The 23,845-nt window shown below is 40.9% G+C and overlaps 1 protein-coding gene across 10 annotated transcripts in view; it reads right to left on the bottom strand.

The window, feature by feature from the left end:
- fcho2 (FCH and mu domain containing endocytic adaptor 2) overlaps positions 1–23,845 on the bottom strand; it is a 241,038-nt gene that overhangs the window by 166,763 nt on the left and 50,430 nt on the right. For all 10 annotated transcript variants that reach the window (XM_069937031.1, XM_069937066.1, XM_069937035.1 and 7 more), the window contains 3 exons: positions 8,312–8,386; positions 8,040–8,181; positions 2,570–2,722 (listed from right to left, as the gene is read on the bottom strand). In XM_069937031.1, the coding sequence (XP_069793132.1) occupies positions 2,570–2,722; positions 8,040–8,181; positions 8,312–8,386 (370 nt within the window). The remainder of the gene's footprint in view (positions 1–2,569; positions 2,723–8,039; positions 8,182–8,311; positions 8,387–23,845) is intronic.

The raw sequence follows: 23,845 nt of genomic DNA, 5'->3' as shown, positions 1-23,845 counted from the left end.
GTGGGGATCTAATACAAATGTACAAAATTATGAGGGTTTTGAGTATGGTAGACAGTAGTAAACTCTTTTCTCTAGCAGATTTATATATATATTTTTTAAAACTTAATTTATTCATTCAAAAATCAAATAATATATGACGTATACAGCAATTAAACATGAACATGAATTTATATATATATATCTCTCTATAGAAAAAAAAGAAAAAAGAACCCCCCCCCTTCAGCCAACTCTCCAAAGGAGAGCCAATAAAAAATGAAAAAAGAAAGAATATTAAAAAGAAATTAAATATACATATTAAAATATAATCGATATAAATATTCTGAGTATAACAGCCACTTATTAATAAAAAATATATAATTATCATGCAAAACATACATAATTTTTTCCATTATTAAACAATATTTCATCTCATTATGCCATTTATTAATATCAATCATGTTTGTATCTTTCCAAGTACTAGCAATACATTTTTTTGCTACGGATAAAGCTAAATATACAAAAGCAAGCTGGAACTTATCTAATCCCAAACCTTTCAAAGGTTGCAAACAACCCAATAAAAATACTGTTGGATCTAAAACTATTTTAATCTTATACAGATATTCTAAAATAGCAGATTTATATATTTAGAGAGCAAAGGTCTAACTAAGGAAAGGAATAATGAGGAAAAGAGAACAAAATAATTTTTTCACCCAGAGAATGGCTGGAGCTTGAAATGCAATGTCTGAGTGTGTTGAAGACTACAACTTGCACAACATTTGACAAGTATTTAGAGGAGCTTGGAAACAACAAGGCACAAATGGCTTGAGATCAAGTGGTTGTAAACAGGATTGGTACAGATGGTCAGATAAGGTGATCCAAAGGTCTTATTTCTGTCCAGCATAACAATAATAATGACAGAGAAAATGACAGAGAAAGAGGTAGACAGAGAGAAAAGAAAAAAAACTGGGGACATAGCTTCAAGATTTGGGAAGAGTGGATTTTAAGTAAAGAATGAAAAGGAACTGCTTCTCCCAGAATTAGCAACTCTGGTATTCTCTACCCAAGGAAGGAGCAGAGGTTCCCTGATTAAATACTATATTTAATACATAGATAGAATTACTTATTGCATATTAGGACAATAAAGAGTTAAGAGGAAAAAACGGATAAGTGGAGCTGAATCCACAGCCATATCAGCCATGATCTCATGGATGAGCAGGCTTGATAGCCCAGATGGCATACTGCTCCTATTTCTTTAGTGAGTAAGACAGAAATGAACAGAACAATAAATACAAAATGAATGACATAAATAGATGGAAAGAGGGCTAGAGAGTGAAAGGTAATAAAAGGCCAGTTCTCTTGATTTTGAAAGACCATTTGAATTATTATTGGAATTAAAAAACTCTTTTCAATGACTAATATATGCCCTAAAACAGTAGACAAAAAAATTCACAATCTATATTAATTAATAAATTGTTAGTTTAGACATTAATGCAATTTACAGGAATTTCCACTATTTTTCTTTTAGATGGGCACTATTCAAGAAAGAATACACTGTGATTAGTGATCTGTGAACTGTCAATAGGAACCATCATTCTACAGAAAAGTAAAAAAATCTATGTAATTGGAAGCAATAATTGTTTCAATTATTTAGATTTTTAAACCATGTGTTACAAACTGCACGTAATGAGCAGCAACATGCAATGAACCCAACAGTGTTTAATTTTTAAAATCTTGTGTGTGCGTGGCCACATAAGCTGCTTTCTCTTCATCAGCCAGAATGGTTCTTCCTTGCAAAATCATGTCTTTGCAAATGTACTGAATTCTGGAACATACTGTGACAAGCCTTCCCTCAGTTCTTCCAAAGTATCGTAGGCTGTGACTTGTATTGCACTTGTGTGAAATGTTCAATGTTAACTGTGACCATTCAGTCCCTCCTGTCTATAGTGATAATCCCATTTTACTAAAACAGGATCTTGTAATACATGTCAGAATTTAAAAATAAAACATAATTAACACCTATCGCAGCAATTTGACCTCAGAAACAGTTACTCTCAAAATATTGCTCTTGCTAAACCCACATCTCTTTTTATATCTTTTGTAGGCAATGCATTGAACCATGCTGAAAACAGAAACTGGATAAAGAGGATATGTAATTTTAAATTATTTAAGAACAGTTTATTATCTGCAGTAGAGAAAGCACAAAATGTCAATTGTTTCCTTCCTAAACTTGAGGGTTAAAAATGGAATTGCTGATAAATACAAGAGGTAAATTTCAGATATGTATTTCATTGCAGTTACTGCATAAATACAGATGGCAATTTCTGAAACTGTACAATAAATGTTAAATTCCCATTTTCATGAGGCCAAGAGCAGAGCAATGAAATCATTCAATTATTTGTGGTAATTTACAACTCATTTACCCTAAAAATTGCTAGATGATTTACAACACTAATAACAGCATGTAGAGCACATTAACTGCACATTTTCTTTAACCCGATCAGTTATATTTCAACTCAGGAATTCCAGTTAATCACGAGAAAATTTGGGGTTAATAACATATTTTGAAATCTAAATAACTTTACCAACTAACCTTTTCTATTTCTTTTTGTGTTGCTCCTTCCTTTTTTAACCTTTCATACTCTAAACATTTGGCACCGTAGTTCTCCTTAGATTTTTGCAGTGTTTGAGTGATACTCTGAATGTTCTGTACAGCATCCAAAGTGCCTGCCACTTCTTCTTTAGTCTATAATTGAAAATAAATGATTAATTGCATTTTGAAATGTTAGTTGACTCTAAAAAAATAATTCACCAACCAGTTATAACCGTTTTTGTCCATTGTTTCAGTGAAGAGCTTCAACCAGAAAAATAGTTGATAAACTTTTAATCATTAATAGATCAGATTCAAAATAGAATAATTTGATGATTGAAGTAAGAAATTAAATAGTTACGCAGTTTAGCACACATTATCAGCATGAAATACTCCAGAGATCATAGGATAACAGAATGAAGTTTTCGTGAAGTCAATAAAAGCCATGCATGCATTCTGGTTAGTGCAGTTTTGTGCATTTATCCTCACCTGCCACGCAGTGAAGAGTGCGTGTATTGTGCCTCTCAATAGACTGCATTCATACTCATTTGGGGGAACAACTCATCAGTTTTTGGAGGAAAGGGACCCTTAAATTATCTTCTCTGTAGTTATTTCAAGTGGATCTATCTCCCTTCTTGAAGATGGCCAGTGATGCCATTTCTGAGGTCTACTGTCATTGTCTTCTGCTCTACCCATCACCCACCCCCCCCCCCCCCCCCAACTGGTGAATCAAGCTTCCCTCTGATGAGTTATAGAATTTCAACAATGATACTATCTATCTCAATGCCCAGTTGATTTTCTACTATCAACTTGTTGGGGTTGGAGTGGACACTCATAATGCACAGATTTATAGTTAAGGAATTCTCCAAAGTGCTCTTTGCAGTAGGTACTGACTACAGCTTATCCTTGATAAATCCTCTTTTATTCTTGACTTTCAGCAGGCTAAAGTCTTGGTTGTTTGGACCATGGACAGCTTTAATAATACTGAACAATTTGAATATTATGGTTATCAGCAAGCTGCTGGATACCTTGTGCTACCAAGAAAAAACTCAAGTCATGGATTTTCTGTACAACGTAGACCTTCAGATGACTTGAATTTTTTTTTTCCCTGAAGTACGGTGGAGTCTCATGTGCAGTTAATTTGCTCCTGCATTGCTTTGTCATTTTCATCAAATTTTATTCATAGCTTACCATTTGTCTTGCAGTAGCTCCAGCGGGAACTTTGTTGGGTGTGAGGTGCAGCGTGAGGTAAGAAAGTTTGAGAATAATAGTGTTAGGGCAATAATACAGCCTTGCTTGGCATTAAAGCAAAAAAAACAGGCTGTTGGAGTACCTCAACAGGTCAATCATCATCTATGGAGCAATGTTTCGGGTCTTGATCATCTTCAGATGCTGACCATCTCTGCAGCCTGACCTGCTAAGTTCCCTCAGCCACTCATTTTCTGCTCTAGATTCTAGCATATCTCTTGTACCTCTATTTTATCTGCATGGGGATTAGTCTGCTATAGACTTGTCGATTAAGATTATACCTTGAATGCTATAATAGAAGTTAGGTACTGTAATGTGGATCAAAAAACAGCGGCAATTCTATAACTAATGTCCACAAGCTAACTTCCACGATTGGGAATTAAAGCACCAACTTCCAATTACCAAATAACTCACAAGTCGCACAAGGAATTTTGCAAAGCACTGGAATCTTACATGCCAGAAAACTACCACAGAAGACATTCACTATTGAACAAATACAAACTAAATTTTGCACAAAACAATCTTTTGAGCAAAATTCATTATCAAGTTTTGCTTGGTGCATAACTACAGTCATACCTGGTAACATCACAATGACTCCATTTTGTTCCCCTTGGTGTTGTCCCTTTCCACCCCTTGGTGTTGTCCCTTTCCACCTACATACTCCTACAAGTGCTCTCCATCACTTCAACAACTTTCAGTTCCCTGAGTTGGACAGCCTCATTTTCACCGTGGATGTCCTGTCCCTATACACTTCTATCCTCCATAAAGAAGGGATCATGGCTCTCTGTTTCTCCCTCGACCACCAACCTCTTCTGACTGGCAGAACTTGTATGCTCCTTTAGCTCATCCCACTTTTTCCAAGTCATAGGTGTAGCTATGGGTACTGTCATGGGTTCCAACTATGCCAATCTTTTCATTGTATAAGTGGAGCAATCCATCCTAGGCTCCTCAACTCTTCCTCCATTATATTATGCTTACTCCTGCACCCAAGATGAGCTCATCAACTTAATCCATTTTGCTGCCAACTTTCACACTGACCTCAAACTTATTTCGTCCATCTCTTGTAACTCTCTCCCCTTTCTTAATCTTTCTGCTTCCTTTTCAGGAGGCACCCTATCTAAATACAGCTTTTATAAACTCACAATTACCTTCCCACTCAGTTTCCTGTAACGATTCTATTTCTTTTTCTCAATTCAACTGTATCCATCCCCAGAATGAGGCCTTACATTCCATGACATCTGAGATGTCCTTCTTCAGAAACCATAGCTTCATATCTCTTGCCATCAACTCAGCCCTCACCCACACCTCCTCTATTTACCACACATCTTCCCTGGCTCTTACCCATCCCAGACACAACAACGTCAGGGTTTCCCTTGTCCTTATCTGTCACCCCACCAGTCTCCGCATCCAACGTATGCAATTTAAGCCAATGACAACAGGAATGTTCTCTTCCATCTTCCCACTTTATCCACCCATTACCTTCTGCTCCTCCTCCTTTCCATGCTCTCCCTACCTTTTCACTTAGGAGACTGCATGATTTTCAGCATCCCTAAGAAAGGGCTCAGACCTGAAACGTATTCTGCCTTTTGCTTCCTATGGATGCTGTGCGACCTACTGAGTTTCTCCAGCACTTTTATGTACTGCATTAGCTGCTAGCATCTTGTTTACAACTCTCAAATGTTGTGATTACATCCAGAAGAAATGGGAGTATGCCAAAAAACATCTTATTCCATCCTGAACCCTTAAAATATAATTTAACATGCAGATGGCTTCTATTTTAGTTTGGTAACATGTTCCTTAGTCCACATGCCCAAATCATAATTACTGTGCTGGTTTACTGGTATCAGGTGCATCAGAATTTCACAGCATATTTTAGTTTATGTAAGTCTGGGTGAGTGACATTTTGACTCAATTTTTACAGGCTAAAAGCATTAATCACTATTTAAAACTAAATACAAAGCCATCAGTCATTCTTGGTGACAAGAAAGGAAATTCGAAGAGCTATGTAAAAACAGGGAAATTTGAAGAGATATGCAAAATCAGTGAAATGAGAATAAGTAGATACCTCTTTAAAAGTGTCATTATATACATGAATATTCTCTTTCTTTACTGTATGGTTCCCTGATACTAGAAAATATACTAACACCATGCATTGGAAACAGAACAGAACACAGTATAGACCCTTCACCCCACAATGTTATGCCTCAATAAACCTGCTCCATCATCAATCTAACCCTTCCCCCACTCACAGACCATAATCCTGCGGCCAGAAATTGCGGAGATCGGGCCGGCTCATCGCGCAGCAGCAGATGTGGACAGAGATCGCTAAAGCGACTCCCAGGACAATGAACCAGCGGGGGTAGAAGCTGGGACAGCATCAGACCAACAGCCCTAAAATGGCGTTGGTCAATCTGCCCAGCTAACTCAGCAGAAACAGGCTGGGGAAGAAGGGCATTTATATGCATGGATGTTCCCACCTGCTATTGTCATATGGCTGACTCAGTCAATCAGCAAAAACTGAGGGAACTTGAACAGTATAAAAGCAGCCTTTCCAGCTCTAATAAAGGAGTGAGCTTAACCTGCCACACTGCGTGTATGTGTTTCTTTGTAGCGGTCAGCTACAATCCATAATTTTTCTTACTTCCATGTGCCCTTCAAAGAATCTTCCAAATGTCCCTATTGTATCTGCCTCAACCACTAGCCCAGCAGTGCATTCCAGCTTCCCACCATTCTTGGGCAGCATGGTTAGCGACACACCATTACAATCCTGGGTTCAAATCTGGCACATTATGTAAGGAGTTTGTACTGTGTCTGTGTGGGCTTCCTCTGGTTGCTCCGATTTCCTCCCACCCTTCAAAATGGTTTATTGGTGATTTTGGGGGCCCAAGCTCATAGGCTGGAACGGCATGTTACTGTGCTGTGACTAAACTCTTTGTGTTAAAAAAAAACTTCCTCTAACATTTCCCCTAATCTTTCCTTTACATACCTTAAAAAGATATCCTCTAGTATTACCCATTGCCCAATGTAAACAGTAATTTCTATTTGTTTATGTACTGGCAAATAATTGATCTAATTAAATTTTCAACATAGAGATATTTAGATGAATGATTTATATTCATCAAATGAAGATACATGCTTGAGAAAAAAAAATTGTGATATTGTCTACTCTATCAATGCCACTTACAATTACATTTCAATGTATTTCTTTTATGTCTGTTATATTCTCAAATAATTAAATATAGTTTTTGAAATCAGTGATCTGTTTCTCTTTTTCTGGTTACATTTCACTCTTAACCAGCTGTCAGAAATTAACTGGATTGTATTTACTCTCACATTAAACTGAGTTCCCACATGGCAGGATAATAAATGCTGAACTTTGGTAATCCTCAAGAAAACATCTGCTGGTGTTTTATTTCAATTTCTTGGGATCAAGGATGGTTCTGTGGGATCTGAGGTTACTGATGAGACCATATTGATTTGGACAGAGAAAGGGAGATACATGACATAAAAGGATAATGCAGATAAGTGTGAAGCAGATTATTATTTGTATGGTTATAAATTGGAAAAGAGTATGTACAAAGAGATCTCGGTGTCCTGGTGCACCAATAGTGTAAGAATGCAGGTCAAATAGGCAATTAAGTCAAATTATATGCTGTCTTACATAGGAAAATTCAAGTGTAGGAGCTAGGAGATCATGTTGCCATTTTTCAAAGCATTTATGAAGTTATGCCTTGAGTATTATGTATAATTTAGATCTTCTGATCTGAGGATATTCCTGCTAGGGTGGGAACTCATCGAAGGTTCACCCGACAGTTTCCTGCCTTTCTCGGAGAATATACAGTGACTGATACTACACTCTACCCTGTTATCAAAATAGGTTATTTATTAGATGGTGAGATACTGATGTGTTTAGATATATAACTTTGAATAGATATATACTTTAAAATTCATTCATTTGCATGAAACAGTAATTTCTATTTGTTTATATACTGGTAATTGATTGATCTAATTAAATTTTCAACATAGAGATATTTAGATGAATGATTTATATTCATCAAATGAAGATACATGCTTGAAAAGATTCTGCGAAGATTAGAATTACTATCAATTTTTGTAGTTTGTTACTAAAGTACTCATATGTATTTATTAATGAAATTATTGTTTCTAAATGCGTATGCGGAAAGATTTTGTAATACTGGATAACTAACTTACCAAATCTCCTTACCTTTTTATGTGCCTTGGCTTGTTCATCTCCATACCTCTGTACTTCTTTAATTAATTCTTGTAGTTTTCGTACAAGATCCAAATGACTACTGGCTAGTTTTTCAGTCGACAATTTTAAAACATCCCATACTGGTGCAAATGTTCTGAAGGAATATCAATTGTAAAGTAATACAACAGTGGAAATGACAAACTGGAAATGGTATTAAAAAGACATTTTCAAAATATCTAACTTGTCATAATCTTCTAAACGTACAAGATTTCTGAGAGACTTACCCCAACTGACTGTAATTGCTTGTTGTTTTGGCTAATTTGGTCATGGATCTTGAATAAATATCTTCTATTGTGACACTGTTTCGGGAATAAAAAGTCAATATAATTTTTGTCAAAGATGAAAAGAAATTGTCACACAAAAACTTAAATAATTTCTTGGCAATTCCCATGAGTGGGTTTTCCTAACTTTGCTTTCTACTTCAAAATTTATATAAAAATATAAAATATAAATATACGTTAGTGAAAAACAAAATTTAAATGTGTTCAAAAAGGTTTTCTCAAACAATATAATGGCCAAACTGTAGAGGGTGAAACATTTGATTTCTTGGGAAACATGGTAGGGTAAATGCCAGATATGTCAATAAGAAAGCATGTGGGATCAATTATGGAAAAAGACAGATTCAATGATAACAACGCGTCCCATCTGGACAGACTGAACACCTTCTATGCACGGTTTGCAAATAAAGCTCCGTCTCCCCCGATGAAAGGGCTCCTTGCATAGCTGCAGCCAAGGTGGGGAGAATCCTATCCAAGGTGAATCCACACAAGACAGTGGGACCAGACGACTTATCTGGTTTGATACTGAAGGACTGTGTAAACCAAATGACAGAGGTCCTTACGGATATTATCAACACCTCATTGCAGGAGTCCATGGGTTTCAAAACAGCCACCATTATCCCAGTACCAAAGAGGGCCTTTTAACAGGTCTTAATAACTACCATCCAGTGGCACTGACCTCCACCATTATGAAATGCTTCAAGTGTCTGGTGATGGAACGCATCAAGCACACCTCCCAGAGACGCTGAACCATTTCAATTCACCTACAAGTTGAACTGTTCCACTAACGATGCAATAGCCTTGTCTCTTTACTCCGTCCTGACCCTGTTGGAGAACAATGCCTCAAATGCCAGGCTGCTGTTCATGACTTCAGCTCAACAATCATATAATACAATGATACCCCAGAGATTGGTGGAGAAGTTTTCCTCGCTGTGACTCAATACCCCTTTCTGTAAATGGATTCTGGACTTCTAACAGAAAGAGTGCAGTATGTCTAAGTTAGCAGCAGAACATCGAGCACCATCACGATGAACACTGGTCCACTTCAGGGCCGTGTGCTCAGCTTGCACTTGAACTCGCTACTGACACATGATTGCAATGCTAGATCCAGCTCCAACAGAGTCATAAAATTTGCAGATGACCTGATAGTAATTTGCCTCATCAACCACAATGATGAGTCAAAATACTGAGAAGAGGTAGAAAATCTCATGAAATAGTGTGAGAACAACAACTGGAGTTTCAACATGGAGAAGAAAAAGGAGATAAATGTGGACTTCAGGAAGACCAGGGACAACCACCCTTCACCACACATCAATAGCTCAAAAGAGGAGAGAGTACAGAACACCAAGACCCTAGGACTTCAGTTAAGAAGTGACCTCTCCTGGAAACACACTTCCTCACTTGTCAAGAAGGTGCAATAGTGACTGCACTTTCTGAGAAAGGCAGAGGTGGGCAAGACTACCAGCTACCATTCTGTCAACTTTCTACAGGAGCTCTCTCTCTCTCTCTCTCTCTCTCTCACATCCTGGTTGGCTGCATCAATGCATAGTATGGTTGCTGTAGAGCATGGGATTGGAAGTCTATCCACAGTACCATAAAAACAGCAGAGAGAATCACTGGGGTCTCTCTCCCCATTGATGTGGTTTACTGGAATCACTGTTTAAAGGGGACTCATAAAATCAGTGAGAATCCTTGCCACCCCACGCGCAGCATCTTCCAGCTACTCTCGCCGGGAAAGAAATATAGAAGTATTAGAGCCAGAACCACCCGGTTGAGGAGCAGTTTCTTCCCACTGACAGTGAGACTGCTGAATGACTGATTAAGTATTAAAACAACTCTTCGAGACTCTACTATTTATTAAGTAATTCTTTGGCTTGGCTTCGCGGACGAAGATTTATGGAGGGGTAATGTCCATGTCAGCTGCAGGCTCGTTTGTGGCTGACAAGTCCGATGCGGGATAGGCAGACACGGTTGCAGCGGTTCCAAGAGAAAATTGGTGGGTTGGGGTTGGGTGTTGGGTTTTTCCTCCTTTGTCTTTTGTCAGTGAGGTGGGCTCTGCGGTCTTCTTCAAAGGAGGTTGCTGCCCGCCAAACTGTGAGGCGCCAAGATGCACGGTTTGAGGCGATATCAGCCCACTGGCGGTGGTCAATGTGGCAGGCACCAAGAGATTTCTTTAGGCAGTCCTTGTACCTCTTATTTGGTGCACCTCTGACACAGTGGCCAGTGGAGAGCTTGCCATATAACACGATCTTGGGAAGGCGATGGTCCTCCATTCTGGAGACGTGACCTACCCAGCGCAGTTGGATCTTCAGCAGCGTGGATTCGATGCTGTCGGCCTCTGCCATCTCGAGTACTTCGATGTTAGGGATGAAGTCGCTCCAATGAATGTTGAGGATGGAGCGGAGACAACGCTGGTGGAAGCATTCTAGGAGCCGTAGGTGATGCCGGTAGAGGACCCATGATTCGGAGCCGAACGGGAGTGTGGGTATGACAATGGCTCTGTATACGCTAATCTTTGTGAGGTTTTTCAGTTGGTTGTTTTTCCAGACTCTTTTGTGTAGTCTTCCAAAGATTACATTTATTTTAAATACATGTATATATGAACTGTACTTGTCTGAATGTGTACTATGTCTGTATGTGTGTTTGCATTGTTGTGAACTGTGGACTAAAGAAATTTGTTTAGTCAGGTTGTACTGGTAAAATCAGATGATAAACAAATTTGGAATTTGAGCTTGAAGTTAAAGGCCTAAATTAGTGCAAAGCTAATTTTGATGGCATTAGAAAGGAATTTGCAAAGATTGAATGGCAGAAGCTGATAGCAGATAAAGATGTATCTGGAAAGTAGGAGCCCTTTAAAATTGAGAAAGGCAGGGACCTAAGGTTCCTGTTAGAGTGAAGAGTACGGCTGGCAAGATTAGGGACTCTGGGATGAGCAAAGATTCGGAATAACCAGGGTGTGTGGCACAGCTACACCCAGAGTGGACATAATGGAGAGTTCATGCACTGAGACAAGATCAAAAATAAGAAAGCTGTAATCATACTAATGGGGTTGTACAACAGGCCTCCTAATAACCACAGAGAGATAGAGGTATAGATATGTTGATAGATTATGGAATTATGTAAAAGCAACAAGGATTTTACAGTGGGAGACTAATTTCCCCAGTATTGACTAGGACTTCTTTTGTGCTTGAGGCTTAACATAGAACATTATAGCACAATTCAGGCCCTTCTTCCCTCGATATTTTGCCAATCTATGCATTTCTACCAAAAAATAATTTAAAAAATACTAAACCATTCCATCTCGTAGCCCTTTATTTTTCTTTCTTCCATGTGCTGGTCTAAGAGTCTTTTAAATACCCCTAATGTTTCAGCCTCCACCATCATCCCTAGCAAGGCATTCCAGGCACCCACAGCTCTCTGTGAAAAATACTTACCCCTGATGTCGTTCCTAAACTTCCCTCCCTTCACTTTGTACATATGTCCCCTGGTGTTTGCTATTCCTACCATGGGAAAAAGGCACTGGCTGTCCATCCTATCTATACCTCTCAGAAACTTGTAGACCTCTATTAAGTCTCCTCTCATCTTTCCTTGCTCCAAAGGAAAAAGTTCAATTTATGCTAATCTTGCCTCATAAGACTTATTTTCCAATTCAGACAACATCAAGGAGTGCAATGCTTCTGGAACTCATTGGAGCCCCGCTCCGGCATCTCATTGGGTCACTTTGGGGCTACTTTGTACCTCATCAGGCCACTTTCGGGCTGCTCCAGCACTTCACAAGCCTACTCAGGGCAGCAATGGCGGCTCAATATGGCATAAATGGCCATCCTTTGTACCCATAATTCCCTTTGCAGCTGGAACCAGTCTGCCAATGCCAAGGAAATGCGCATGCCTGTGCCCCCCCCCCCTCCGCCCCCACCAATCTAGTTGAAACCTTCCCCAACAGCTGTAGAAAACCAGCTCACCAGGATATTGTTCCCTTTCCAGTTTAGGTGCAGCCTTTCCTTTTTGTACAGGTCTGACCAACCCCAGAAGAGATTCTAATGATCCACAAATCTGAGCCCCTATCCCCTGCATCAACTCATTGTGGAGGGGGTAGAGGTTGTTAGGTGCATTCAGAGGGTTTTTGCAAACAGCATGTAGATAGCCCAACCAGAGAAGGGGGACCATAGTAAAGCTTGTATTTGAAAACAAGCTCGGCCAATTAATTGGAGTTTCAGTTGGAGAGCATTTTGGGAAGAATTATTATAATGCCTTATATTTTAAGATAGCTATGAATAAGGATATGCCTGTATCTTGTGGGGAAAGTACCAAACTGGAGGACAGCAAATTATGACATTATGAGGCAGAAGTAGCTGTTATTGGATAAGACCACATCTGACATGTGAGAATTGTTAAAGGGCCAGTAATCAGTAAACATTAGGACTGGCATGTTCCAGTAAGGAGGAAAGACTGGAATCACAAGATAAGAAAAACTTGGTTGATAGGACAAACCGGGGAATAGCAGGCCAGTGAGTTTAACATCATTTAAAAGGATTTTACTTGAGGGAATTCTGAGAGACAGTATTTACATACATTTGGAAAGACAAGGACTGTTTAAAGGAAATCAGCATGGCTTTGTGCCTTGGAAACCATGTCTCATGATTTTGCTTGAGTGCTTTGAAGAAGTGACCAGGAAGATTGGTGAAGGCAGAGTGGTATTTGACAAGGTCCCATATGGTAGGTTGGTCCAGAGGGTAAAGGGCCTATCTCATTGGCCTGGAGACTAGGTGGCGACCTGGTGGCGACTCGAGTCTCTGCGGTATCTCCTGGAGACTAGCCGGGTCTCCGGGGAGTTGCGGGAAATTCAAACATGTTCGATTTTTTTGGAGACTTTTCCCAGTCTCCAGCAGGTCTCGGAGACGTCTCTGCGACATCTCCATCAGTTGCAGCGACATCGTGGAGACTAATTTTGTCCACGACTGGAGAGACGTCTCCGTGACCTGCTGGAGACTGAGGAGACATTGCGGCGATGTCTCCATGATGCTGCTTGACTTAGAGACCACGTGACTAAGCGTATGCTGGCATCATCGAGATGCCTTCACTCCTGGTCCAAGTCACAGGTACATCCTGGTCAAGGTCTTCAACATCTGGCACTTGTTCCTGCTGCTGCTGCTGCTCCTTGTACTGTCTTGGAAGAGGCCCCGCCATCTTGTCTTGCCAGGGGACAGCTCCAACCCCAGAGTAGTACTGTCCTTCCACCATGCCACCCAAGGGCAGTGGAGGCCGGAAAGGCAAGAAGAAGGAGGATGAAGTACTTGTAGCAGCTTCAGCGCAGTTTGTGGGTGCTGAGGCAGCAGTTGATACTAGAGAAGATGAGGAAGATGGTTCCAGCGGCAATCCAACTAGAAAACAATATGATTGGAAAGAGGGGCATCAAGAGGCAATGGCTGACTTCTTCGAGGATCATCCGGAATTTTACGATAAATCACATGCATGATACAAAGATAACCAACACAAAAAAGCAGCGGTTGAAAGCTTCCTTGTTGATATGTAGAACATCTTCAAGGAGATCAAGAAGCCCCTACCTACATGTGAGTGCATATTTAAATTGCATTGAATTTATATTTAATTGCATTAAAATAAATACATGCAGAAATATGTAAAAAATGTAGCTAAAGTAGTAGTGATGAATATGTCTAATATAATTGTTGTAATACTGTTATTCTTTCAGATGCACAGTTCCTAGCACACCTGCGGAATACGAGGACAAGATTCAACCGAGACACAACTAAGAAGTCAGGGCAGCCTACACATACCATCTCTGCCAAGGAAGCCTTCACCATAGAGAGGTTCAAATTTTTGTGGAAGCACATTGAGGGGTATAGACATCTTGCACATGAGACTCATTCAGTAAGTATAGACATGAATTGTACTTTTTTCTTATACCACATACAGTCCTGTGTTATGTGATGCAGTAGATCATTATTTATAATTACATTTTCATATTTTCTTCTAGTTTGCCAGAGGCCACCACTCCAGAGAAAAGGAGGATGATGATGCCATCAGTGTCGGGTAAAGTGTGGAATCTTCTTCGCGTCCCAGACCAAGCACAAGCACCAGTCCCGCTACTACCACTTGCACCAAAGGAAGGAGGCAGAATAAGATGCGGAAGGAAAGCGGTAATGTCTCCGAGGCAGAGGTAACACACATGCTAAGTGCATTGTCATCTCATGTGAATTGACGTTCAGATTGCTTTTTTGGAAATGCCATGTTTATATATGATTTGCATTGTCATCTTTTTGCCATCTCATGCTTCCCCCCCCCCAACCCCCATCCTTTTTTTTTGTACTCTGTTCCACCAGTTTAATCTAGCATGTTGAACTGTATTGATGTTTTTGTCCACCTTTTTTAAATCTTCTTTCTCCATTTCCTGTGTGTTGCAGCTTTTGGTACTGAATCTTCTGGGGAACATCAACCAGCCTCTGTCAAACCACCAGAATTTGTGAGATTCCTTGAAACAGAAATCCTCCAGGTCCCAGAGCATCAATTTAACAACTGTAGTTTGGAGGTCATTTTTCTGGTCAGGAATTTTCAGGTACATAAAAAAATATATGAAGAATTTTGAAATTTGTGACTTTTGTTGAAATAGTTCACGTTCACATCGCTTTTATGAAACTGTCCTATTTCTATAGGATGTGTATTTCTTTTGCAGGCCCATGGTGGTGGTCAAGGGAACCAGATCATGCAGTCTGGGGGAATGTACAACCAAATGCAGCCAGTGGGAAGGTCCAACCAAATGCAGCCAGTGGGAAGGTCCAACCAAATGCAGCCAGTGGGAAGGTCCAACCAAGTGCAGTCTGGGGGAATGTACAACCAAATGCAGCCAGTGGGAAGGTCCAACCAAATACAGACAACAAGCCAGGGCATGCACCAGATGCAGTATGGGACACAAGTAAACCAACAGGTAGGAAGGGGAGCATATTTTGTTAGTGATCCTAGTCACTACCATACATGTGAGTGGATATTTAAACTGCATTGAGAGATAGTGATGAATATGTTTGAGATTCTTCTTGTATTGCTGTTTTTTTTAGATCCACAATTTTTTTTTTTCTTCATCCTGCCATTCTCTTTACCTTCTAAAATATGTTCCTTTTCCTACAGCCCATGTTCCTGGAGGAATAGACAGAACATTGCATCGTCTGGTGGCAGCAATGCGAGGACAGTGATGTCCCCCACTACATTCGGGACAAGCAACCTGAGTGCACTGTTGAGAAAAGCTTTAAAAACCAATATTGACTGTGAGGGTTCATTCCAAGTTTCTGACACCACCTCCAGGTCCACCCTCACCACACCCCCCCTTTAGAGCTTCATCTCCAATGTTGTTTCCACAAATAAGACATTCCAGTGACACAGAGGCTGAATAAATCGTAATGTGTGTGTAGTATTACATAGAGAGAAATCTGTATTTCCTTGTATGTAAGTTTGCACCATGTACAATACATTGGAGAGAGTATCACTACCATTTTGCACTTGGATACTGATGTACCAAGTTTCTTGTGCCTTTATTGTCACATGAAAAATGTATTTGATATTTGCTGTACAAAGTTGTGTAGTTTTTATTATTTTTCACAATAATAAAAATACAAAGTTTGACATTGAAATAAGTTGTTTCATGCTACTTTTAATTTAACAATGAAATACAACAATATTAAAGAATAAATTTATTATTTGCAATCCCTCCAGGTAGGGATCCTGCTCCAACAGCATAACAGCCTTATTGCAGATGTCCATGGTGAGAGTTCTCGACTATCTGACATCTGAAAAGCAAACGATAGATCGAGTTGTAGATCTAGGTATATACAGGGAAAAGTCACGGCGACGTCTCACGGAGACATCGCAGCAACTGCCAGAGATGTCGCTGCAACTGAGAAGATGTCCCAGCGACTTCTGGGCGAATTGGTTGTCACCTTATCTGGAAACGTCGTGGAGACGTCGCTCTGGCATCACCTTGGTGAGAGCGCAAGCCATTTTTTGGTCTCCCGAGTCGCCCGAGTTGTCGCGTCAGTGAGATACCACTGTAAGATACCATAGGATCAAGGGTGAATTGGCCAACTGGATACAGAATTGGCTTGATAGTAAGAATCCAAAGGTGGCAGTGCAAGAATGTTATTCAGATTGGAGATCTGAGCCCAGTGGTGTGCTACAGGCATCAGTAAAGGGTCCATTGCAGTTTGTCATCTATATGAACAATTTGGATGACAATGTACAGTAATTGATAAAGTTTACAGATTACACCAAAATTGGTGGTATAATGGTCGCAGAGAGAGAAAGCTACACTAGAGCAGGAACAAATAAAAGTAAAGCAGGGACAAAGCAGAGTGGCCATTGTGGGAGCCGCCAAAGTATAGGAATAGGAATTTGAGGCTGTGGTTTGCGATGCTTTTGTGAACAGAGGTTGAAGTGAAGGTACAAGAGTTGAAGCTTTTCTAATTTTTTTTTCTCTATTTTATAGATAGTGGGTGGGAATAGCAGCCAGGACAAGGACATGCTCCTATTGCAGAATGTGGATAGTCAGGGATGCCAACTGACTTATTCTGTGAGAAGTGCATCCAGTTACAGCTCCTTACAAACCAAGTTAGGGAATTGGAGCTGGAGCTGGATGAACTCTGGATCATTCAAGAGGAAGATGGGGTGAGACAGGAGTTACAGGTGCACTATCACACTATGAGGCAGGAGGAAAGTAGCTGGAGAGGAGAGAAGGGGAGGGAAAGGGAGAAATGGGGAAGGGGAGAGAGGAGTGGAAAAGTGGGGGGAAGGGGAGTGAGAGTCGAGAAAGGGGGAGAGGAGGGGGAGACGGAAGGGGAGGAAGTGGGAAGGGGAGGAAGTGGGGGGGGGTTTAAATGGAAATCAGAAAAGTTTAAGTTAATGACTTCCGATTGGAGGGTGCGCAGATGGAAGATGAAGTTTTGTTTCTCCAATTTACAGGTGCTCTGAGTCTGGTAATGCACAAGACCATGGACAGATATGTCAACAAGGGAAATGAGATGGGGAATTGAAATGGGAGGGTACTGGGAGATTGCGGCAGACAGAGCCAAGCTGCTTAACAAGGACATCTCCCCAGTCTGCGCCCAGTCTCTCTGATGTAGAGGAGATGACAATGGGAGCAATGGGCTCGTAGATAATCTATGGAGATTCACAAGTGAAGTGTTACTTCACTTGGAAGGACTGTTTGTGGCCCTGAATGGAAGGGAAGGAGGTGAGGGAGAAGATGGAGCATTCTCTGCGTTCACAGGGGTAGGTACCAAAGGGATGATTGGTGGAAAAGGGAGGGAGGACTGGACAAGGGTGTCATGGAGGGAGTAGTTTGCAGAAGGCAAAGAAGGGAATGTGTCTGGTGGTGGGATCACTTAGGAGAAGGTGGATGTGGCAGAGGAGTATATATTGAACATGGAGTCTGGTGGGGTGGAGGGAAATCCTAACCTTGTTGTGCTTGGGTGCGAAGGGGGGCCAAGGCAGATGTGTGGGTAATGTAGGATATGCGGGTGAGGACCGAGTTGATGGTGATAGAGGGAGAGCCATGTAGTTTGAAGAGGGATGATCTGGCATGGTAGATCTCGTCCCAGGAATATATGTGACGGAGAGGGAGGAATTGAGAGAAAGGAATGGAATCTTTACAGGGGACAGCGTGTGAAGAGGTGTAGTCTAGGTAGATATGCAAGTTGGTAGGTTTATAGAGAATGTCTGTCAAGAGTATGTCTCCTGAAGTGAAGGCAGAGAGATCAAGAAAAGGGAGAGCATTGCTTGAGGTGGACCAAATGAATTTGAAGTCAGGTTAGAAGTTGCCAGCAAAGTGGATAAAGTCAACTAGTTCATCATAGATGTATGAAGCAGCACCAAAGTAGTCATCGATCTAGCAAAGGAAGAGTTGAGGGGCCTTGCCTGTGTAGGCCTGCAGCATGGATTGCTCCACATAGCCAACAAAAATGCAAACATACCTGGAGCCCATAAAGGTACAATCTTAGAGAGTTTTTTTTTTGAGGAATTTACCATGAAAGTTGATGAAGGCTGTGGATCAATCCCCAGGGCCTGACAAGATATTCCCTTGAACCTTGAGGGAGGTTAGTGTAGAAATTGCAGGGGCCTTGCAGAAATATTTAAAATGTCCTTACCCACAGTTGACGTGCCAGAGGATTGAAGGACAACTCGTGTTGTGTCGTTATTTAAAAAAGATTCCAAAATTAACCCAGGAAATTATAGACTGGTGACCCTAACGTCAGTAGCAGGTAAATTATTGGAAGGTGTCTTTAGAGATTGGATTTCCAAGTATTTGGATAGCCAGGGAGTAATTAGGGTTAGTCAACGTGGCTTTGTGCATGGTAGGTCATGTTTAATCAATCTGATAGTTTTTCAAGGAGGCTACAAGGAATGCTGATGAAGAAAAGGCTGTGAAAGTTGTCTAAATGAACTTTAGTCAGGCCTTTGACAAGGTCCCACATAGGAGGTTATTAGGAAGGCTCAAACGCTCAGTATTCACGGTGAGGTACTAAACTGGATTTGACATTGGATCTATGGAAGAAGTAGGAGAGTGGTAGTGGATGATTGCTTCTCAGAATGGAAGCCTGTGACTTGTGGTGTGCCTCAGGATTCAGAGCTGGGACCATCTGTATCAGTGGTTTTTCAAACTGTTTCAAAATATTTCAGTAAGAATTGGGTCTAGAGCAGTGGTTTTCAACCTTTTTTTCCCCGCTCACATTCCACCTTAAGTAATCCCTATGCCATACGTACTCTGTAATTAGTAAGGGATTACTTAAAGTGGTAATGTGAGTGGGAGGAAAAGGTTGAGAACCACTGATCGAGGCTTAATTCTTACTGAAATATTTTGCTTGAGAAAAATTGTTATTGGTGGATGAGCTGAGGGTATGGATCGACACTTGGAAGTCTGACGTGGTAGCGATTAGTGAAACATGCTTGAAAGAGGGATGTGATTGGCAGCTAAATATTCCAGGATTTCGTTGCTTTACGTATGATAGAATTGGAGGAGCAAGAGAAGGGGTGTTGCATTGCATGTCAGAGAAAATATTACAGCGGTGCTTAGGCAGGATAGATTAGAGGCCTCGTCCAAGGAGGCTATATGGGTGGAATTGAGGAATGGGAAAGGGGTAGTTACACTTATAGGGGTGTATTATAGACCACCTAATGGGGAATGAGAACTAGAGGAGCAAATTTGTAGGGAGATAGCAGATATTTGTAATAAGCACAGGGTTTCGATGACGTTCAGAGGAGGAGGGGCGAGGAGCAAGGTAAGAACTTAAATTCAGTGACTTACTGGGGCTCAGGGCCAGTTGGTTCGAGTTAAGAGTCTGCATCGGAGGAGTTGGAGTTTTGGCGGCATTCAGAGGAGGAGGGGCGAGGAGAGAGTGACGGGGTTAATTGGTTGAGGGCCAATAAAAAGAGTGTAAAGTAAAGGAGGGGCCAGCGGGTGAGTGTCACAGCGAAGAAGTGGGGCTTTAAGGCTTTGGCTCGTGAGGTTTCAGTGAGCAGAGGCTGAGGATAGCAACTGCTGCAACCAAGGTAAGAGGAGAAGTTAAGTCTAGTCAAGGGCATTATTCTACAAGCTCATGAAATCAGCTAGGGCTGTGGATTGTTCCAGCTGTGGGATGTGGGAAATCTGGGATGGTATACTTGTCCCAGACAACCACACCTGCAGTAAATGCATTCAGCTCCAGCTCTTTACTGGCCGAGTTCAGTTACTGGAGCTGGAACTGGATGAACCGCAGGTTATTCAGGAGGCAGAGGCAGTCATAGAGAGGAATTACAGAGAGGTAGTCATGCCAAATATGCAGGATGCAGATACATGGGGTGTATCTATCAGGGGAGGCATAAGGAAGGGATGGGTAATGCATAGTACGCCTGTGGATGTTCCCACCGACAATATGTATGCTATTTTGGATACTGCTGGAGGGGACGATCTATCAAGGATGAGTCAAGGCAGTCAAGTCCCTGGCACAGAGATAGACTCCTTGGCCCAGAAGGGAAGGGCTGAGAAGAGGAGAGCATAGGGGACTTGTTGGTTAGGAGGACAGACAGGAAGTTTGTTGGGATGCATAGAGACTCCTGGATGGTATGTTGCCTCCCAGGTGCCAGGGTCAGGGATGTCTCAAATCATCTCAGCAGCATACTGGAAGGAGAAGGCAAGCAGCCGGATGTCATGGTCCACATGGGGACCAATGACATAGAAAGAGGTAGAGACGAGATCCTCAAGAGGGGATATTGGGAACTAGGTAGAAAGTTACAAGACAGGGCCTCGAGGGTGGTAATCTCTGGATTGCTGCCTGTGTCACGTGCTAGTCAGGGTACAAATAGGAGGTTACGGCAGATCAATGTGTGACTAAAGAGTTGGTGTAGGGGGCAGGGCTTCAGATTCCTAGATCATTGGGCGAAGGGCTTCTGGGAAGGTCAGAACTCTATAAAAAAGATAGGCTGCACCTAAACTGGAAAGGGACCAATATCCTGGAAGGAGGGTTTTCTAGATCTGTTGGGGAGGGTTTAAACTAGCTTTGCAGGGGGAGGGAAATCATAATGCGAGTCAGGGAGTTACAACAGAGGAAGAAATTAATAGTAGAGGTAGTCAAAAACAAAATAAAGGAAAGGCAGGTGAGCAGACAGGAGAAAGAGCTGTTCACCAGGAATACAGCACAAATGACAGCAATAATGGGCTTACGGGCACTTTACTTAAATGCACATAGCATCAGAAACAAGGTAGATGACCTGGTTGCTCAGATTCAACTAAAAAGGTATGACATTGTGGCCATTACTGAAACGTGGCTCAATGAGGGGTCCGATTAGAAGCTCAATATCCGAGGATGCACAGTCAATAGGAAAGAGAGACAAGAGGGGAGAGATGGAGGGGCGGCTCTAATGATAAGTAATAACATTAAATCAATAGAAAGAAGAGACATAGGGTCTATAGAATCAGTATGGGCTGAATTAAGAAATGCCAAGGGTAAAAAGATTATATTAGCGGTTATAAACAGGCCCCCAAACACCAACTGGGAAGAGGACTATGAAATCGAGACAAAAATACAAAGGGCATGTCGCAAAGATAATATGAAAATAATTATGGGAGATTTTAACATGGCAGGAGATTGGGAAAGACAGAAATTTACTGGATCACAGGGGAGTGAGTTTGTAGAAAACCTAAGAGATGGATTTTTTGAACAGCTTGTTGAGAACCCCACCAGGGGATTCGCAGTTCTCCACTGGGTCATGTGCAATGAACCTGAGGTCGTTAGGGAGTTAAAGGTCTTAGAACCTCTAGGAAGCAGTGACCATAACATGGTCGAATTTGATTTCAAATCTGAAAAGGAAAAAATGTTTTCGGATGTATCAGTTTTTCAGTGGAATAAAGTTATGGCGGTATGAGGAAAGAACTGGACCAAGTCGACTGGAAAAGCAAACTAGTCGGAGGAACAGAGCAGGATTGAAAGAAGATATTTTTGCAAATAATAAAAAGCATGAGGATAGATATATTCCAAGGAAAAGGAAATCAGTCAAAGGAAAGATGGTAGAATGTGGCTAACAAAAGAAGTTAAGGCTAACATAAAAGCAAAGGGGAGGGCATACAAGGAAGCTAAAACTAGTGGGAAATCAGATGACTGGGATTCCTTTAGAAACTTACAGAAAGAAATAAAGAAAGTCATAAGAAGAGTTATGAAAGGAGTTTGACAAACAAAATTTAAAAAATACTGTTTTTTTTTTTAAAAATATAGAAAGAATAAAAGAGAGACACATGTTGACATAGGACCGATAGAAAACGATGCTGGGAAAATTATAATGGGTTACAAAGATATGGGAGAATAATTAAATCAATATTTTACGTCTATATTCACAGTGGAAGACATTAGTAATATACCTGACAGATAGAAGCTTCAGGGAGTTGGATACAGTTAAAATTATGAGAAATTGTGCTAAGTAAAATGAATGGATTAAAGAGAGATAAATCTCCCAGATCGGATGAGGTACATCAGCAGGTTTTGATAGAGGTGGCTTTGGAGATTGTAGATCCATTGGTGACAATCTTCCAGAACTCAATAGTCTCTGGTGTGGTACCAGAGGATTGAAAAGTTGCAAATGTAATTCCGTTGTACGAGAAAGGTGGGAAACAAACAAAAAAGAAAACTATAGACCTACAAGTCTGATGTCAGTGGTTGGGAAGATATTAGAGTCAATCCTCAAGGATGAAGTTATGACATACCTGGAAATACATGACAGGATTGGTCTTAGTCAACATGGTTTTTTTAAAGAAATTTTAGATCATGCCTCACTAACCTATTAGAGTTTTTTGAAGAAATCTCAGGTAGGATAGACAAAGGGAACGCTGTGGATGTTATATATTTGGATTTTCAAAAGGTTTTCAATAAGGTGCCGCATGTTGGGCTGCTATATAAGATGAAGGCCCATGGAATATGGGGACGCTATTAGACTGGATAGATAATTGGCTGAAAGGCAGAAAGAAAAGGGTTGAAATTAAGGGATCCCGTTCAAGATGGCTGCCTGTAACAAGGGGTGTTCCGTAGGGGTCAGTCTTGGGGCCGCTGCTGTTTACAAATTTTATTTTAACAATTTGGATTGTGAAATGAATGGTTTTGTGCCCATATTTGCGGTTGACACCAAGATAGGTGGCGAAGCAGGAAGTGTTGAAGAAACTTTAAAATTGCAGAGGGATACAGACAGATTGGGAGACTGGGCAAAAATATGGCAGATGAAGTACAACGTTGAGAAGTGTTCTGTTCTACATTTTGGCAGTGGAAATAAACAGACAGAAAACTATTTGGATGGGGAGAAAATTCAATCCTTGGAGGTGCAAAGAGACCTGGGCGTCCTTGTGCAGAATAATCTAAAAGTTAATGCCCAGGTAGGATTGGTAGTGAAGAAGGCAAATGCTATGCTAACATTCAATTATGGACACTATAGTGATTAATAAAGAGGAAGTACTGGAGCTTTTGAAGCATATATAAAGATGGATAAGACTCCAGGTCCTGACAGGATTTTCTCCAGGACCTTGAGAGAAGTTAGTGAGGAAATAACAGAGGCTATGATGGTGATTTTTCAAATGTCATTAGAGATGGATATAATGCTGAAGGATTGGCGTATTGCACATGTGGTTCTTTTGTTTAAAAAAGGTTTGAGGAGCAAGCCTAGAAATTATTGGCCTGTAAGTTTGACATCTGTGGTAGGTAAATTAATGGAAAGCATTCTTAGAGATAGTACGTATAAGTATCTGGTGAGACAGGGTCTGAACAGGTACACTCAGGACTGATTTATGCATGGAAACTCATGTTTGACCAATCTTGTTGAATTTTTTGGAGGTGACTAGGAATGTTGATGCGGGTAGAGTAGTGGATGTCATTTATATGGACTTCAGTAAGGCCTTCGATAAGGTTCCACATGGAAGGTTAGTTAGGAAGGTTCAGTCATTAGGTATTAATTTTGAGATAGTCA

The sequence above is a fragment of the Narcine bancroftii genome, chromosome 1, assembly GCF_036971445.1.
Source record: "Narcine bancroftii isolate sNarBan1 chromosome 1, sNarBan1.hap1, whole genome shotgun sequence".
NCBI lineage: Eukaryota > Metazoa > Chordata > Chondrichthyes > Torpediniformes > Narcinidae > Narcine > Narcine bancroftii.
Note: the sequence above shows the minus strand (reverse complement) of the source record. Positions and strands in the feature narration are given on the sequence as shown.